Raw genomic sequence first — 19,366 nt, 5'->3', positions numbered from 1 at the left:
GGCCTGTGCCCGGTCACATGGAATCACACGAGGGTATGCCAGGCTGAGCCCACACCCAGTAATATTCATCAAAATCTTGTTTGGAAGTGGCATACAAGAACAGCCTGAAAAACATTCAAATAGAAGCCAGACTGGGAGAGGGCTAGGCAGCCGGTGTGCATTGTGGCCTTTCTCTGTAGAACAGCATTTACTAAATGTAAACCACACGTTGGTGTGGCCTCTGCTAACTGCTGCGGGTGTGATGTTTGACTCGGCAGACCGGATCTTCCTTCATGAACACCTGCCAACCTGAGCAGGGTCCCAGCCCTGCCCTCAGTGAGCCTAGCAGGGGTTACCCTGAATAGATCAGCATCAAATAAACTGTGTGAATGATGAACGTTTTATGAGGTTTCTGTGGCATTCTCTGATTACGGAATTAACACTGTTACTCTTCACTGCTGCTGTAGTTTTAAAAACCTCTTCTACGTGAGATTTTGCTGAGATGTATACAAGTGGCATGTTCATCTTCAATGGTCAACATTTGTGTCACCCACACATTTCCTTGTCTTTAATTTGTTTTTGTTTAAATGGAATTTAAAAGTGGACAAATTAGCAAAACCAGAAACAAAAACAAATGGTGCTGCAACCGTGGCTATATTTACACATGGCCTATATTGATAATTAGCAGCCTATATGGACCTTTTTTTTTTTTTTTAAGTTCTCTGATATTCTTGTTTGTTTCTCAGCCTGTGGCAAGGATGTTGTTTTATCAGGTCAGGTGTCTTGTGTCTGCTCTGTGGGGAACTCCTTAGAGTCAACCCTGCTGGATCGTAGTACCAAGACCACTTACATTTCTCCCTGGCAACAGACTCAAAGTGTCAAGCATGCTGGTCATCTTGGCGTGAATGTGTGTGCTTATTCCAGGCTCCATTTTGTGCCTTTATCTTTCTGCCTCCTCCTTTTCTTTTTTTCATTTATTCTAGCCTGTATTTCCAACTTCTTTGAAGGCCACCTTAAATCCTTTCTAGAATAAGGTCAAGAGTGAATACATGAATAAATGAATGAATGAATGAATGAAATGCAGGTGCAGAAGCTGAGTTCAGAGATCACCCAAGAGGCAGTTCCTAACAGGTGAGGATCTACGTCTCCTGACTTCAACTTAGTGCCTTCTAAATAATTTACATTAATAATGTGATTCTCAATCATTAAGACCCTACAAATTATATTTAAAATATTCTGTTTATAAAAAGAAAAAATATAGATGTTGGATAAAGGAGACTTTTCTGAATAAAGAACACACCAAGAAGATAACAATTTTGTAGCAGTGGAACAAAAGGAAGTCTTTACACTGTTAAAGCCCCTGGGAGGTGTCAATAGACTTATTTTGATCCCACACTTATTTTAACACTGGGGATGTGTCAAATCCCTATGTTAGGTTACAATAACTACCCCAGAGAAAACATTACAAATTGTGATTTTTGTAAAGTCAAAGGATGCTAAACTCAAAGTTGTCATCAAGAAGTTGATACTTCAATTGTGTGTCACATTTTATTAGCATGGTATCCCAGCCATCTATCAGAACAATATGTTCTCATCAGTCATGAGATATCACTTTGCTTTGAATGTTCTGAGACAACTGAAAGAAAGTATAAAAAGAATGCATAAGTACAACATCAATTTCCAGAGGAGAAAAAATGAAAAAGTAGACTGTTTAAAAGGTGAAGAGTTAAAAGCTGCAACCTGTAATTCAATTCATTTAGATAACAGAGCCTCAATGTCTTCCCCCTCACAGGTACCGTCCTGACACTTTAAAATTTCCTTTAGAATAAGAGGCAGTAACATAAGCAGTGTAGAACAAATTTCAAAAGGAATAGATATTATAAAAGATTTATTAGATACGAAATGAATTTAGAGACTGACTGATTTTAGAAGACAAACTAGAGGCAGTACCACATTTCAAAAACAGAATATAGCTCAAAGATCTTTATAGACTTCACTGCAAGCAAAATGTAATTGATCATACTTGCAAAGATTGGAAGAATAAGCAACTGCCAAGAAAGAATCCATGATATTAGAGCATCATGCATGACCCCAAAGTAATGCTTTGGAAGGGATGTTTAAACAGACATCTAGGAACTCACAAGTCCAGGCCAGTGCTGCCTTCAAAGCAGATGCTTAGTAAGTGTGATTGTTTACACTTGAGAATCGTTTTATTAATATAGTCAGGGCCTGTGGCACTTTATTTTGAATACCCTTTGTGACAGCCAATTTTTACCTTTGGGGGATTGGGAACTGTTTAAATTAAAAACACAGTGTGACTCTGCTATGAATGGAAAGTTTGTGTCCCCCAAAATGCTCATGGTGAAACCCTAATCCCCAAGTGATGGTATTAGGAGGTGGGGCCTTGGAGAGGTAATTAGGTCACGAGGTTAAAGTCCTCATTATGGGATCAGTGCCCTTATTAGAAGTGACAGAAGAGGGCTTTTGATCCTGTCCCCATCACCCTACTCCTGCCAACACAGGTGAGGATACAGTGAGAAGCTGGCCGTCGGCAAATGAGGAAGAACCCGACCATACTGGCACTCTGATCTCAGACTTCAATCTTCATAACTGTAAGAAATAAATTTCTGTCATTTAAGCCACCCAGTCTACGCTTTTTTATGACAGCTCAAGCTGACTAAGATCCTAAAAGCATCAACGTGTGTATGTGTTTTAAACACCAGTTCTGAAGATGATTCCTGGGATGTTGCAACAGCAGACATGTTCATATCATATGACTACAATTTCTCAAAGTGACTTAGTTGTTATGTCATTTTTATACCATAGATGTTATCTTGATAATATTGATGCTATGGCCACCATCATACATTGAGTATCTAGTGTGTGACAGACACTGTGCTAAGTACATGACATGCATTTTCCTATTTAATCTTTAGAATCCATATTAGGTGTTATTATTATCCTGACTAAATAAACAAAGAAACTGTGGCTTCAAAATCCAGGCAGGGTGTGGAGACTCACACCTGTAACCTTCGCACTTTGGGAGGCCAAGATGGGAGAAATGCTTGAGCCCAAGAGTTCAAGACCAGACTGGGCAACATAGCAAAACTCCACCTCTATAAAAACACAATTTAAAAAAATTAGCCAGGCATGGTGGTGCATACCTGTGGTCCCAGCTACTTGGGAGGCCGGGGTGGGAGGATTGCTTGAGCCCAGGAGGTTGAGGCTGCAGTGAGCTGTGATCACGCCACTGCACTTCAACCTGGCAGCAGAGCAAGACCCTGTCTCTAAAAAAACAACCAAGTCCAGAAGTCACATGGTTAGTAAGTGACAAGGCTGGGATTTGAGCCCAGGATTGTCCAATGCTGGACTTCACGCTCTTATACTCCATGGTGAAGGAGGCCTCTTACAGTGTGGGCTGGGCCTTGGGAACATGTGCTATACCAGGGAAGCTTGTGCTGGAATTTACTCCATGAGAGACAGATTGCTGCTTCCAAGGATGGTCGATTTTACCTCCAGTGATTACAATGGAATTATGCTCGGGGATGAAAAGCGGGCAAGAAGCAGACCAACACTCACCTTCTAAAATCAGAGAGCTTGCTACGTAGCAGATTGGAATGGGGTGGGCCCTGCTGGGGCCAGGACAGAAGAACCACTGACAGCAAAATGGGATTTGGAGGTGTAAATGGATACAAACCCAGAGGTCAACACCCAATCTCTGGCACAGGCAAAAACTTCTGCCAAGTTGCCAAATCTTAAGCTGAAAGATTTCAAAATCAGAGCAGTGATAACTGAATCTATTATACAAGAGTATTTAGGTTAAAAGTGTTATATAAATAATGAATGACCTTTATAGCATAAGCATGCCTAAACATTAACTGCCAGGAATCTGGCCACTGTAATTTTAGAACACCGGGTTAGAGGAGATTTTTATGTGAAATGTGTTCTTCTTGTTCTCTAACTATATATTTAAATCTTTGGCCTTGGTGAGAAATCGCTATGCATATTAACCTTCTTGGAGTTTCAAGTAAATATCAAGAAAAATTACCTGGTGGTATTTCTTCAGGATGTTGTGCATTTCGGCCACGTCTTCACTGGTAATGGTCTTGATGATGTATCTTTTGTCGTAGGAAGTGTGAAAACGAGCTCCACTGCGGGCCTGGGAGTCGTTGGGGAGGGGTGCACTCCTGGTCAGGGAATTCTTCCCGGGTCGGGTAAGAGGGGAAGGAAGGGGGGAAGATAACTAGTTAAAGGTGTGGCTTTCTGATTCCCAGAGAATTTGTCATCATTGGAAGTTTTCAAAAACATTTGTGTCTGGGATAAATTGATAAGTAGGATGACATTTTTACAGGCATCATAACTCACACTGCAAGCCTTTCAGATGAAATGAAAACAGCTTGAATTGTACTATGATTCTAATATCCTTAAAGCAGACTAATGTCTACAATTATAATCAAAGTAACTTTAATCACTTAGTTCTTTTCAGAGTTGGACAAGATCTCAAAGTTTTCTCCTGAATAAAATTAGGTTCCAGTCATAAAAGAAAATTTTACAGTCACTGAGTATTTCCTTACATGACAGGTATCATGCCAAGCATTTTGCACAGATTATTTCCCCCAATTCTGATAACATTCCCATGCAATTGTTACAATTGCTATCATCATTATTTTACAGATGAGGAGATGGGGATAAGAGAGGCTTAGTATCTGGGCAAAGGGCACATAGCTAGCAAGGGAAGAGCTAGAATTCTGACTCCAGTGTGGCTGGCTTAGAACCCAAACTCTCAACTAGTAAACTACTCAACTAGTAAAGTACTTAACTTGCAGACTATGCTACCTGTGTGCCCCAGGAGGAGAGGGCAGGAGCCTGGGAGAGTGTCTTCTAAAACAGCTCCTCCTTAGGCAATTTGAATTCGGTCCATCCTCCACTCCCTACCGCCATTTTTGAGAACTACTGATATCCTGGAGGGTGGACATGGAGGGGCTCTGAGTAGGGGCTCTTCTGACATCATTCACTCCAAGATCTGGTTCATGCTAGTGACACTGGCTAGGCAGGTCTACCCTTCTCCTCCCATGTGACTTCTGTTCAGATCTCCTCTTTCTTACATCCTCCAAGAAGCCTCCTCCTTGTCCCAATCTCCTGACAATGGCTGTCCAGGCCATGGGGTCTAGCAAACCCCACACATGGTTAGTAAGTGACAGGGCAGGGATTTGAGCCCAGGATTGTCCAATGCTGGACTTCATGCTCTTATACTCCATGGTGAAGGAGGCCTCTCAGTGCGGGCTGGGCCTAGGGATGGCCTGTGTGGGATTCAAAGGCAAACATGCTTTCTCCTTTTAACTTCCTCTCTAGAGTGGGCATTCAAAGGCCTCAGTGGCCAAATGCTGTTAGGTTAAGGGAACATGGATATCTTCAGAGGCAGGTGATAGCTAGCTCTGCCCATGGATTTGCAAAAGAAAGAGTGCCTTTCTGTCTAGTATATTCCAGTCTCTTTATCCTTTCCTTCCTTTCTAGATGAAATCAACAGGACTGAACCACTTGAGGTAGAATTAGATTGCAGCAGTGCAGAGGTTCACACAGGCCCTACCTGGCCTGAAGAGAAAAGTGGCCCATGAGCAAATCTTCACCTTCCAGGATTCTCACCTCACCACCCTGGCATCCCCTGCAGTGGATCACACATTCTGCAATCGCACACCTTGACCTGAAGGCAAGCAGGCGCACCTGCCAGATGCAGAGTCAAGGCCACCAAGTAACTGAATCTGCTTTCCTTAGCTTATTAGAAAACTTGAGAGAAGGAAAAAAAATCTACATAATCCCCAGTGACTTTAAATAGCAAGACTTGGCAGTGTTCAATTATTCTTAAGACAACTGAAATTTATTAGATAGCCTGAGAATGATAAAAATGACTTTCAGGATGAAAATGGCTATATTAACAAGAGTTCCCTTCTTAATTACAGTGTTTTTTTCCTAAAACATGAACAAGATCTCCTTTATACTACTTCCCACTTAGAACAAAAAGGAAGAGAATCAAAGCGAATTTCCCCTGGTGGGGTTTTAAATGCTAGCCCCCAAAAAGCAATTCTTGCTCTTTGTTAATGGTCTTACTTTTTTCTTGCAATCACTAATTTGCAAAAGGGCATTTCTTCCAAATAAAACAAGAACTCTAGGAACTGTAAGATTGCAAATTATCTTCAGGCATAAAATCAAAGTGGGAACAATCAAGTTTATGAAAGCCAGGTGGAGCAGACCAAATGGAACAGACCTTAAACTCTGTCAAACTGACAATATGTGTAAAACAACTTTTGGGGGGATGGGGAATAGTAAAGGAGAACTGTATTCAGCACAGGATGGAATTCCAGCAGCCTCAGTTTCGTAGATCGTTTCCTTATGCACATTAGATAGGACAGTATAACATTCTCTCATGGGCCAATGGGGTGAAATAAAATTGAAAGCTGCATAGTCAGTGCATCTCAAACTCAACAAGCAACTGAATCACCCAGGGATCGTGTGAAAATGCAGATTCTGATCCAGCAGGTCAGGGGTGGGGCATTTTCAGAAGTAGATGCTGCTGCTTGAGTGGGTCTGTAGACCACACGTGAGAACCAAGGTCTACAGAATGGTGTTTATGTTGTGTTTTGCCGGCACGCAGCATGTACAGTCTAGTGTATTAAGTACGTTATAATTACAGACTTACCGGCACTCATGCCTTTCCCATTATATTCTCTACACCTCTAGTTCGATTAAAATGGGAAACTTTCTAGTTCATAATAATAATCCATGGCATTTACTTTACTAATTAATTAAAGAAGGGTTTAATAATACTATGTACAAGTACCAATACAATGTACGGGATTTTTTATTTTTATTTTTTGAGGCAGGGTCTCACTGTGTTGCCCAGGCCAGAGTACAGTGGTGCGATCTTGGCTCACTGCAGCCTTGATCTCCTGGACTCAAGTGATTCTCATGCCTCTGCCTCCTGAGTAGCTGGGATTATAGGCGTGTGACACCACGCCCAGCTAATTTTTGTATTTTTAGTAGAGACAGGGTTTTGCCATGCTGGCGAGGGTGATCTCGAACTCCTGGCGTCAAGTGATCTATCTGCCTGCCTTGGCCTCCCAAAGAGCTGGGATTACAGGGATGAGCCACCATGCTCAGCCCAATGTATGGGTTTATAAAGGGCTGGAAATGTAAAAGCAAATAATGTAGGAACTCCTTAGCTCAGCTACTACTCTTCCCCAGTTTTTTGCCTTTCTTTCAGTTTCAAAGGCATTGTTATAATAACATATGCAGACATTGGATTAGGATATCAGCCATATCTTCATCCTGGTATATAAAACCTTAAAAATTCGAATCCTGATTCTGTCTCAAATCACCATTTTAATAATCACATGAGTAGCCCCAACCCACACTATCTATTTTTAAGGTTCATGAATATCAAATAACCAATGAAGTTAGGAACACTGTATCAAAACACAGAATGTACCTTTCATATCACCATGAATATAAAAATACATAAATCAAATGTATTAAAAGCCTTATCTGATAAGCAGGAAATCAAAAGAGTTAATGCAATTCTACACAAAACACCTGATCCTTGGAATGATTCTAAGGCCTGGAAAAATCCAACTCATTATTTCACATTTATTTTCACAATATTCCAGTGAGAGAGGAAAAGCCAGGTCCATTTTTCCCACCTGAAGATAAAGAAACTAGTATGCAATGGAGCCAAGCAATATGCCTAAGATTCCTATCTAAAGTTTTCTCTGAACTAACCAAAAAGGGTGATTTACAAAGACAAGACTGTACTTCTGTCATTATAACCATAGACTTTTTGTAGCCTTTATAATAAAGTAAAATTGTTTATGTATTTTTACTATTATTATTTACTTTCTTGCCCTATTCCAAGGCATGAAGCAGATGTGTGTTTTTAAAAGCAGGGCACGGTGGCTCATGCCTGTAGTCTCAGCACTTTGGGGGCCGAGGTGGGTGGATCACTTGAGACCACAAATTCAAGACCAGCCTGGGCAATATGGTGAAACCCCGTCTCCACTAAAAATACAAACATCAGCCAGAGGTGGTGGTGCATGCCTGTAATTACAGCTACTCGGGAGGCTGAGGCATGAGAATTGTTTGAACCTGGGAGGCAGAGATTGCAGTGAGCGGAGATCATACCACTGCAGTCCAACCTAAGTGGCACAGTGAGCCTCTGTCTCAAAAAAATAAAAATAAAAATAAAAAATAAAGGCAGTACTGTGTAATGGTGAGGGCACTGGTTTGGGATCTAGAACATTCATCAGTTCTTGTAGATAGCATTTAGTCTCTTTGAGCCTCAGTTTCCGGGTCTATAAAGTGATAGAGAATAAGCCCGGGGAGAGAATGGGCTGAATGAGATCTCTACCTTGGATCTTTTATGACTCTAAAAATGGATTTACTCAGCCGGGTGTAGTGGCTCACACCTGTAATCCCAGCACTTTGGGAGGCCAAGGCAGGTAGATCACCTGAGGTCAGGAGTTTGAGACTCGCCTGACCAACATGGAGTTCAAGACTAGCCTGACCAACGTGGCGAAACCCCGTCTCTACTAAAACTACAAAATTATCCAGGTATGGTGGCGCATGCCTATAATCCCAGCTACTCAGGAGGCTGAGGCAGGAGAATCACTTGAACCTGGGAGGCAGAGGCTGCGGTGAGCCGAGATGTTGCCATTGCACTCCAGCCTAGGCAACAAGAGCAAAACTCCGTCTCAAAAAAAAAAAAAAAAAAAAGGTTTACTCAAAGACATGACTCGCTCTAGGAACTGCTGTAAAACATGGGCCTCAGAAGGTGACTCAGGACAACTGTCCCAAGAAAGAGTCCGATCAGAGGACAGTACAACCATCACCTCGGCAGGGGCCTAATGATGGTTTAGGACACTCAGGCCGAGAAGAAAGAGAAGATGCAGTGAAAATAACACTTCACAGATTCCAGATGTATTCAGGACAACATCAGCGAGAACGAGCACATGAGCTCAGCGGAGGAGGCCTTATATCTTCAACACAGTCACTGTGCTGCCTCGAACACTGTATCTACCGACACGGAGTAAGAAACTCCTCAGTGTGCTTTGTTTTGTCGCAAACGAAAAAGGAATCACAGCATGATGTTGGATGCTTGGACAAGCTGGGAGGCCCTTGATGAAAGAGAGCTTGGGAGTGACCTTCAGGTGCCTTCAAGGGGTCCCTCCATGTTTAAATAAATCTCAAAGAGCATTAGAGTTGGAAGCAACCTTGGAGATGACTCCAAACCACTCAATGTACAGATAAAACAGACCCAGACAGCAGAAATGACTTGCCCAACTCAGTTCTCCAACATCAGGTGGGCTGGTGAGCACGGAGGGCCCCGCAGGGGCCCCACCCAGAGCCTCCATTTCCCCCTGCCATGCTGTTTCTTCACCTGGGCTCTAGAGTATGGTGGGCATTATGAAGGGACAGTTGATTTTTCCATAGTGACAAACACCTTCTAATGCCAATTTAGAGTGTGAGCCAGCTGGCACAAAACCAAACCTGTCTTTAGGGTTTCGGTTTTGCCAAGTAAAGTGTGTAGAAAATATCATCAATAACAGCCACAGTGCTAATGCAGTCCAGAGTCTGTTATTTACACTTTTATTAACAAGTGTACAAAGCTATCTGGACTCATTCTAGGACTGTTCATTACTTTACATTAACTGAGTAGGAAGAGTAGGAGCTGTCTTCTCTCCAGGCAGGAGCTGAGACAGATGAGTCTGTGGAATAAGCATTTGGGACAGGAGGACTGTGCTGCTGAGCCCTGGACCCAGAGTCAGGCACTCACACAGTGTAACACAGGGCTGAAGGAGGACCGGCACTTAGCATTTCCTATGAGTCCTGTTGACTGGTGACGATGTCAACCCTAAGAATTCTTCACATTTCTGACCATGTGGCACACTGCATCATGTCTATTTAAATTAGTTTATGTGGTCTGAGAATTGTTGGAGGTTCTTGTTTTCCTCCTGTCACTGGTTTCTGCCTTTATAAGAAATGTCCCATCCACTCTTTCTGCTTAAAACTGCATGGATTTTTTTCACAAAACAATGTCAAAGCTGAAAGGAGCAATCTTTTATACTGGGAGTGCTGAATTCTGGGTTACTTTATACTCTATATGCACTCTGAATATTACTAAGCTGGGGGGATTAAAAAAAAAAAGAGAACAGGAAAAAAAGAAATTAAGATGAAATTTACAAGTTAAGACCAGCTCTACATGGGAAAAAGAAGGCCTAACAGAAGGCACCATTTAGAAAAATTATTTGTCCTCTCAATCACCTAATTTAAAAGGACAAATCTGAGATGAAGCTGATCCTATCTAAGGCCTTAAAAACACCCTTTAGAGGGTTGGTTTAGTCCTCTTCATCTCCAAAGTAAAATATTCACTTTCTGGAACATTTACCCTTATCTACCTGTCTTCATGAGAAAGCAGCCAGATAAAATTACCCAATGAAATCCACCCAGGCTTTGGAGAGATCTCCTCTCATTAAAAAACAAATTCCTTGTCATGGACACACTTGGAGAGTTATATGGTCTGCAATTTATTTAAATTCAAAACTGGGGGCTGGGCACAGTGGCTTATGCCTGTAATCCTAGCACTTTGGGAGACCGAGGTGGGAGGATCACTTGAGGCCAGGAGTTTGGGACCAGCCTGGGCAACATAGTAAGTCTCTGTGTCTACATAGTATTAAAAAATTAGCCGGATATGGTGGTGTGTGCCTGTTGTTCTAGCTACAAGGAAGGCTGAGGTTGGAGGATCACTTGAGCTGAGGAGTTCAAGGCTGCAGTGAGCCATGACTGCACCACTGCACTCCAGCCTAGTTGATAGAGACTCTGTTAAAAAATAAAAACAAACAGACAAAATTGGGGATTCTGCACCTATCAGTCACTAACAAAAGTGACAATAAGTTATTTCCTAAAGGCTTCAATAGTAACTTACATGTTAAAAGGAGAATTTAAAATTTCACAAGAAAGTTTCAGATTGAAAATTCCCAGCCCACAAGGTCTTCCTTCTATTGTTGGCCCCTGCTCACTTCCCTGTGACCTCTCAAACCAGAGGTGGGCAAAGGACATAGATGACGGCAAAACAGAATGGACCCAGGAAGCAGCCTCAGAGTGTTAGGGTGATCCATCTCAACAGCAATGGGCTGAAGTCAGGGCTTTGAGTCCTCCCTCCAACTCACCCTTCCCACATCCCTTACTCTGTTATCTGATTATCTGCAAAGAAAGACAGCTGGACTTAATGGTCTCTAAGCTTCCTGCTCATTCTTCTAATTATTATTCTGCTGTCAGTTTGCAGAGACTTAGGAAATGGACGATGATTTACTATTAGTTTATGGGAAAAAATCTAATAAACATGCACAAACTGCAAAAATTCACTTTCTTCACTGGTTATTCCTTTTCTTCTATACATTTGATAGTTTCATATTATAAATTATGAAATGATTTAAAGTCACCTGTTCTAAATAAAAATACTGATACCATAACCCATCCCAAAAGAAGAACAGCCAAAATCAACTTTGGGAAAACCTGTCTCTTATTGAATAAATTAAACTGGTTTCAACCTTTTGGGAAAAAATGTCTCTTATTGAATAAATTAAGCTAGTTTCAAACTCTGAGCATTCTTCTTCGTTGAGATATGGCTCACATACCATACGACTCACCTATTTAAAGTATACAATTCAATAGTTTTTAATGTTTTCACCAAATCATGCAACCATGATCACAATCATTTTTAGAGTATTTTCATGACTCCAAAAACAAACGCTGAACCTATCTGCAATCACTCCCATTCCTTCCCCTATCCCCCAGCCTAGAGAGGCCTCTGATCTTTGCGTCTATATATCTGCCCATTCTGGACATTTCACACGGATGTAACCATACAGTACACAGGTATTTGTGATTGGTCCCAACACTGATCTTGCAAGCACCCTAGACACAGTCATCCACCTTGAGGTGACGCACTACGCCAGCCGCAGCCCCTGGGCTGTCTCTGGATGAGTGAGGTGACCTGGCAAGTACTCTCTACTCAGGCCAGCACGCATACACAATTGCAGTGGACACATCACAGCCAATAAATGTTGCTTCTAAGTTTGTTCCTAGCATAGTCAGGGAGCTAGATAAAAACGAACAGTTGGACAAACATTCAAGTTCTATGGCAAAGCTGTGTGGTGCAGGGCAGGTAAGAGGATGACAATTTACTTCATTTTTGCCTATTGTGCAACTTGGTGAATAAATGTACTTTTCCCATAGCCAAATAAATACCTTTCCCTATCTTACACTATCCTAGCTCAAACCTCAAAAGCTGTGTTTGAGGCTCTGGTGCTACCTCGGTCCTCTCTACAGCAAATAAAGGAAGGTAATGAGAGATGAAGCTCCCTCTTTAATGCCTTTTTATATTTATAACTGGAAATTTATTGTCCTTTCCCTTAAGAAAAGGATTAATGATGCTGTCCTTTCCCCCTTCCTCTAAACGTCTGCGTTGCAGATGTTTATTTCCGCAGTCAGAGATCCAGGATTAGTGGAGCCCCCAGAAGGGGGAAGGAAACATAAATGCCAATTTAATTAGCTCATTCTTACCGCCAATCTTTTCTCTCTCTCATAAAAGTGTCCTCATTTAATAAGTTACTTTTCCCTGTATTTTTTCAACAACCAAGCATTTTGCATATTTAATTCTCTTGAACTAATCATGTAAGTCTTGTATAATTTTTGTTTTTTTTTTCCATTTTGATAGTCGTTTGTATACATTCTGCTAAAAATTACGTATGAAAAGTCTTTATTTTTAGTTGAAGGAGGGGCCATTTAAACTTTGCCATGCTCAAATGTGTAAAGCCACCCTCGTATATGGGAACATGTCAATGCCGTGCAGAAGAACTCACATGATAGCCATCTCCTCATGGTGGCACAGTAATAGATTCAGAGACCTGACAGCTAGGGCGCCTCAGAGAGCACTGTGTCCCACTCCTCATGTTACGGATGAGGAAACTGAGACCCACCTGGGGTGAGTGAGTGTCTCACGGTCACAGCATCAGTCACTGAAGATCCAAGACTCAACCAGGTCTTCTAACTTCCTGGAAATATTCTTTTCCTCAACCTGGCTACCTGTTTCATGGACTTGAAACCTGGAAACCAATCACTGCCCTGCTGACAGCTCAGGATTACGATTACATGCCTCGAATCACACAGCCCAGGAGACAGGAGCAACTTGCCTGGAGAAGGCTGCTTTCTGGGTCTGTGGTTGACATATGTGAGCGAGCACAGATGGTCCTCAGACCTCGCCAGAGAGCTAAAGACCAACGTGTGAACTTGAACATCATCATCAAGGATTTATTAAATGCCCACTGTGTTCAAAGCCCTGTGTTAAGCTCTTGGGGAATTTCAAAGAAAGTCTAAGCTGTGATCTCAAGCGAAGAATAGCTTTCACTATAGAAGGGAGCAAGACACAGTGCAATTTAACACTTATTAATAATGAAACAACTTATCAGAAAAAAAGAATATAAAAATGAAAGGCAATGACCAACAGAGAAAGCAGCAGAGTTGCAGAAACTTCACAGAGTGCCATGAGATCATCTTTTAAAACCTCAGGTTGCTGTTTGACGGTGATTAAAATACCAGGGACCTGTCCCTAGGGCTCACGGTAAACACAGCGTTTAACCTGGAGAAAAGCACCCAGTGGCAAGGATGACTGGCTGTCAGCTCTCTGTCAAAAGCCACAAGGCAAAACCCAAAGCAGGTCTGAGGCAGGAAACACAGGCTAACAGGAAGCCTGGGGTCCCAGGTGGGGGCAGGTGGTGGTAGAACAGTCATTTGCGCAGCTCATAAAAAGGACCTGAAACAGTGCAAGAAATGCCTGATGACCCTGATGGGCTGTGAGGGAGCTTCCCCCAGTCTATCAAGAGGTTGTCCAATCAGAGAGGGGCCTCCCTTGGGTCTCAGCCTCGGTGCATCTTTGAGTGGGAGTTTCCTTCCAGGGCAGCCAACCTGTGAGGACAAACGGAGCAAACCCACCAGGCAACAACTGGTGACGAAGGAATGAGAGTGCCTGGGCATTCAAGGAGCAAGCACGGGGGTGATGGCGTAGTTTGAGGGTTAAGAGTTGGACCAAGGAGGAGTCCCACAAGCACGTCTGTGCCAATCCTCCCACAGCTGGACCTCTGCTCCTGACCTCATCCAGAGTTGTGAGCCAGGATGCCCAATGCAGGCCACAAGCCTCACCGGGTATCCCACCACCAGGGCCAGTCAACAGGTTAAAAACTCAACTGTATCTTCCTTTCTATCCACCTGCAACCCCCAACTTCCCTCCCTCCGGGACCCGCATCCCTGCTCTCTCAGCCTCTCAGGTCCCAATGCGTCGGTGGCTCTTGTCCTTTGCCACTGGCCACCGAACCTGTGAGTTGACTTCTCTCAATGTCTGCTGCTGCTCCATGCTTTACACCGTGGGTGACAGAGGCTTGGCTCACTGGGATTTCACAGCCTCCTGATTTTCTTATCTCCCTTCTATGCATTCTATAAATTACAACGTAGTTAACTTTAGAAAATACAGACCTTGGCTGGGTGCAGTGGCTCACACCTGTAATCCCAGTACTTTGAGAGGCTAAGGTGGGTGGATCGCTTGAGCCCAGGAGTTCGAGACCAGCCTGGGCAACAATGGCAAAACCCTGTGTCTACCAAAAAAAAAAAAAACAAAAAAAAAAAAACCCAAAAATTAGCTGGGCATAGTGGCACTTACCTGTAGTCCCAGGTACTCAGGGGGTTGAAGTGGCAGGATCGATTGAGCCCAGGAGTTGGGAGGCTGCAGTAAGCCGAGACTGTGCCACTGTACTCCAGCCCGGGCGACAGAGTGAAACTCTGTCTCAAAAAAAAAAAAAAAAAAAAAAAAAAAAAAAGAAGAAGAAAGAAAAAGAAAAAAGAAAAGACAACACAGATTTCATGACATCGCCATTCCCCCGAGCAAAACCCACAGGGCTGCTCACTGGCAGCAGAATCGGCCCAGTGTCCCTGGTGTCTTTGTGTCTCTTGCTATTTTAACATCTTTATTTCCCACCATTCTGCTACCATCCAAATACCTTCACATTTCATAGGCTCTCCTGTCGTCTGCTTGGGCCCAGAGGGTTAAATTCTCTTCAAAGTCTCCATTAGCCCTCACTCACTTTCTTCTACAACTAAGTGGAAGTATTTACTTATTTATTTTTCATATTTTTAGAGATGGTGTCTCACTATGTTGTCCAGGCTGGTCTCGAACTCCTGGGCTCAAGAGATCCTCCTGCATTGGCCAGCTGAGTAGCTGGGATTACACGTGTGGCCGCTGCCCCGACTGCAAACATTTCTTAAGTGTCTGCTGAGCTGAGCATTGTGCTAAACCGGGGACAGGCGGCCAGGAAACACAAATACTGCTCCTGCCCTCAGGCAGTTTAAAGTCAAAGTGAGAAATCTACAAGTGAAAGTTTCAAAGGGTAGACTTGATATTCTAGAGATTAAGGCAGAATTCCTGCTACCCCACTTCAAGTTTAGTATACACTGAAGGTCTTAAGACTTTAGAATTTTATTTCTAAACTTGAAATAAGAACATCAAAAGTTTAAAATGTTAGCTCTTAAAATTAATTATTTTAAAATTAGAATTCTCTGTTACAAACACAAAGAAGAAAGGGCATCAGAGGTGAATAATGAGGGATTCTAATTCAGGAGACACAGTAGGGGAAAAGTAAACCTGATATTATCCTCCACAGTGAACAAGAGGCCTCACTTTCAAATGTGTGGCCTATTTAGGTTTAACAGCATCAGCTCCCTCCTGCATAACTTTTTGGTTTCTGGGAGGCAACCCTCTCTGGCAGCTACTAAATGTAACTGAAGCCTCTATTTGACTTCCCAGGGCTGTTTAATGTTCTTCATGAAAATCTGTACCCTCTGTTTCCAGTCTCTCTGGGTCTGAGCATAAGAGACAATCAAATAAGCATAAGAGACTGGAAAGAGGGGTGCAGATTTTCATGAAGAACACTACAAATCAAGATGCTGGGTTTCTGCAAATCTCGTTAGCATCTAATATAGAATCTGGTACATAATAGTTTTTAAATAAAGTGATGCTTCACCTTTCTTTCTTCTCTCCGCATTCCCTAAAACGTCTAGCACAGAGCCTGACGTGTGGTAGGTACAAATAAATACTTTGATTTGATAATTATGCATGAAATCCCAGACCTAAGGGTGATCAGGGATTAAGGATGCAGAGGTAATGGTAGACATAGAACTGCAGCTATAGTCACAGAAGAGGCCTCCCAGGCAGCATTCATCCTGAAACATACCTTTAAAGTATGACGATGGATATCATGCTGGTCAAACAATGATCAGAACCCTGATTCAACACTGAATCAACCCTGAGCATATTACAAACCAATCATGCAATTTAAAAATGCCCTAATGAATTGGAAAACGTTCTGAATCTAGAAGCACTGGTTACACACGTGCATGAGCACACACACACACACACACACACAGAGAGGTTTACATATATATGTTACATGGTACTGCTATTAACAATGAATATTCTAGAACTGTTCTTTGAATTTGTCTTTAACAACAAGGAAAACTCATTTTTAAAGATATTCCAGAAATCAAAACCAGAGGAAAGATACAAATGTTTACTGAGAAAGCAGGAATGTTTTCATTTTTCATTTCATTATCCTTTTCATTTATCTTAAAAACTTTTTAAGAAGTTTAAGTTCACCAGTAGCGGTCAATTGCATAGGTTACTTAACTATGTTCTACTTCAAACAGAGCGATCTCCGTGGACCAATACCTACTTTTTTCAGGTGTAGCAAAAAGGTGGTCACACAAACAAGACAAGTCGGGACCATTTACCCACTCGGCTGAATGGAAAGGTCTGAATATGAAATAAACCAGATGATAGAGCCCCTGATCACCACATTGATTTAGAGTCGCTGGTCCAAAATGCAAGCAGTTTGGAAAAATAAACACAGCAGGCAATGCCTGGTCTCCTTTTGCTATCCAGTGTCCTCCAAAACACCATGAGAGCCTAGGTCACTGATCCTACTTTCCAAGTCAGTTGGGAAAGAGTACTCAAAAAGCAGCTCACACTGATAAGCTCAGAAAAAGAGTTGGTTTTCTCTGATGTATGCAGTCTTCAGTAACCAGTACCCAGGAGTGACAGAGGCGGCCGGTGGGAGACTCTACTCAGCAAAGGCACATTAGCAAGTTCTGGGAGAGGAAAACAAGGTTGTTTTTAGTCATTTGGTGTCACATGTGCCAAATGATACCTGTTACTTGGACGGGGCATGAGGATTGAACTGTCTGGGCAGTAACAATGTGCCAAGGCAGCTGGAGCCCCAGGTCCTGGCCCCTGCCCGTCTTCTGCCTGAATCCCTGCAGTACGCAGGGGCCTGCAAGGTGACCCTGGAGCCAGAGCTGTCACAACTGCCCTCCTTTCTTCCAAGCCAAGTAGCGATAGACTGGGATACAGCCCCAGATTTATGATCCTGTTTTCAGTTGGAACTCAGGGTCCCTGACCCTGCTGAAGAATTTTAGGAGGTACAGACACTGGGAAAGAAATACAGGACTGAGGAGGGAAGAAAAGTATACCTCTGGAGTACTGAAGTGACTGAATACACACTTTTCTTCTTCTTCTTTTTTTATAGAGGGGAGCATACAGTTTTTTTAAAAATAGAAATACAGTTGCCAAAGAGAAAGCAGCAATTTAAATGCCAAAAGCAGCAGGCAGAGCTAAGGAAAGGAGGAGTGTTGGAATGATTAATCACACTCACACCACTCTCCCCAACAGGGAGCTCTCATGTGAAGAGTTTAACGGACTTGCCAATTAGTTACTTGTGAATCATCCTCCACTTGCCTAATTTCCCTTCAAAGTTTGTACTCAGCAATTTGCACTGACTTCAATATCAACTTACGTAGTTTTCTTTGTAGGGTGAAAAAAAGGGAAGAAAAACCACTTCATGTCTTTGCATTTCAGCAACTAAATTGGTCATTTGAGGAAATTTTAAAAATGACTTTTCTTTGCTGCAGTGCAGAACTCAGAACATAATGGGTTCATTTTGGATCTCATTTGACAGAGTTGATTATGACAAGAAATAGAAAGACTTCATTTCAATAATGCTTTGAGATATCTAACAAGATAAGATGCATGGGCCCTCAAAAGTCAGTTTCTGTGAAATGCCAGTGAAATTGTTTTATTAAAGCAACACCCAGCCAAACAAAAAAAGGATGTGGACAGAAGGAGGAATACACTGGTATTCAGCTTTTCTTAAGGCAGAGGAGATTTTCTTAAGACACTGAAGGATAATCTGCTGTTAATTCCTTTAAAAAAAAAAAAAGCACCTAGTTCATTTTCATGTGGCCTCTTTAAATTTAGTAATGATTCTAAAATGATACAGAATTATTAATTTTAATTTCAGAGAAATGTTTTTTACTATTCTAATAATTATCTGTGAAAAGCTAATTATTTTTACAGCAGTAAACTTCAAGTCCATAATTGTGATCTAAGTTCTCTCTTAAAAATTAAGCCCCAAGGCCAGGTGCACTGGCTCATGCTCTGTGAGGATGGCTTGAGGCCAGGAGTTGGAGAGCAGCCTGGGTAACATAGTGAGACTCCATCTCTACAAAAAAAAAAAAAAAAAAAAAATTTAGCTGGGCATGGTGGTGCACACCTGGAGTCCTAGCTACTCTGGAGGCTGAGGTGGGAGGATCACTTGAGCCCAGCAGTTTGAGACTGCAGTGAGTTATGATCACACAACTGTACTCCAGTCTAGGCGACAGAGCAAGACATTGTCTCAAGAAAAGAAAGGAAATGCCCTAACATGAGTGTTGGCTCCCATGCAGTTTTAATAGCAAATGAGCAACCACATCCTTCCTGTCCCACTAGCCAGCCCTCAGCTCTTCTGTGTACACAGAGCCTCAAGCTCAGGGTCTGGACCTCCATGCAAACCACAACCTCAGGCTATCGTGAGACAGTGTCACTGGCAGCCTGGTCAGCACTGCTTTCTCCAAACATGGCAGCCTCTCTCATGCCTCAGCTAACATGTGAGAAATTCCTGGAAATTTTCGGCAATGGTACAGAGAGGGCAGTGGGAGCACAGATCTTTAAGAAAGTGTGCTAACTATCTCAGTTTGCCTCAGGGACCCTATTCTTCGGAGGAAAACACAGGGTAAGCTGTATCAGTATCCAATTTGTAGTCACCCAGGGTGGCAATATGTCACTTAATGCAGGATGAATTCAGATCTTAAACTGAGGGCAAATTAGGACTAGATTTGAAGGGACTTAAGTCAGTACATGTTGAGCATCCCTTATCTGAAATGCCTGGAGCCGGTCGTATTTCAGATTTTTTCAGATTTC

General features: G+C 42.4%; 1 protein-coding gene across 3 annotated transcripts in view; it reads right to left on the bottom strand.

Annotated features, from left to right (window-relative positions):
- The window catches only part of LOC105480038 (phosphatidylinositol-5-phosphate 4-kinase type 2 alpha), a 177,162-nt gene that overhangs the window by 49,651 nt on the left and 108,145 nt on the right, over window positions 1-19,366 (bottom strand). For 2 of the 3 annotated variants that reach the window (XM_011738476.3, XM_071070392.1), the window contains exon 4: window positions 4,028-4,180. The exons of the other annotated variant lie outside the window; for it this stretch is intronic. In XM_011738476.3, coding sequence (XP_011736778.1) covers window positions 4,028-4,180 — 153 coding nt within the window. The remainder of the gene's footprint in view (window positions 1-4,027; window positions 4,181-19,366) is intronic. 3 annotated transcript variants of the gene reach the window in all.

The sequence above is a fragment of the Macaca nemestrina genome, chromosome 9 (assembly GCF_043159975.1).
Source record: "Macaca nemestrina isolate mMacNem1 chromosome 9, mMacNem.hap1, whole genome shotgun sequence".
In the NCBI taxonomy this organism is placed as follows: Eukaryota; Metazoa; Chordata; class Mammalia; order Primates; family Cercopithecidae; genus Macaca; species Macaca nemestrina.
The sequence above is the reverse complement of the archived record's forward strand: the minus strand, read 5'-3'. Positions and strand labels throughout refer to the sequence as shown.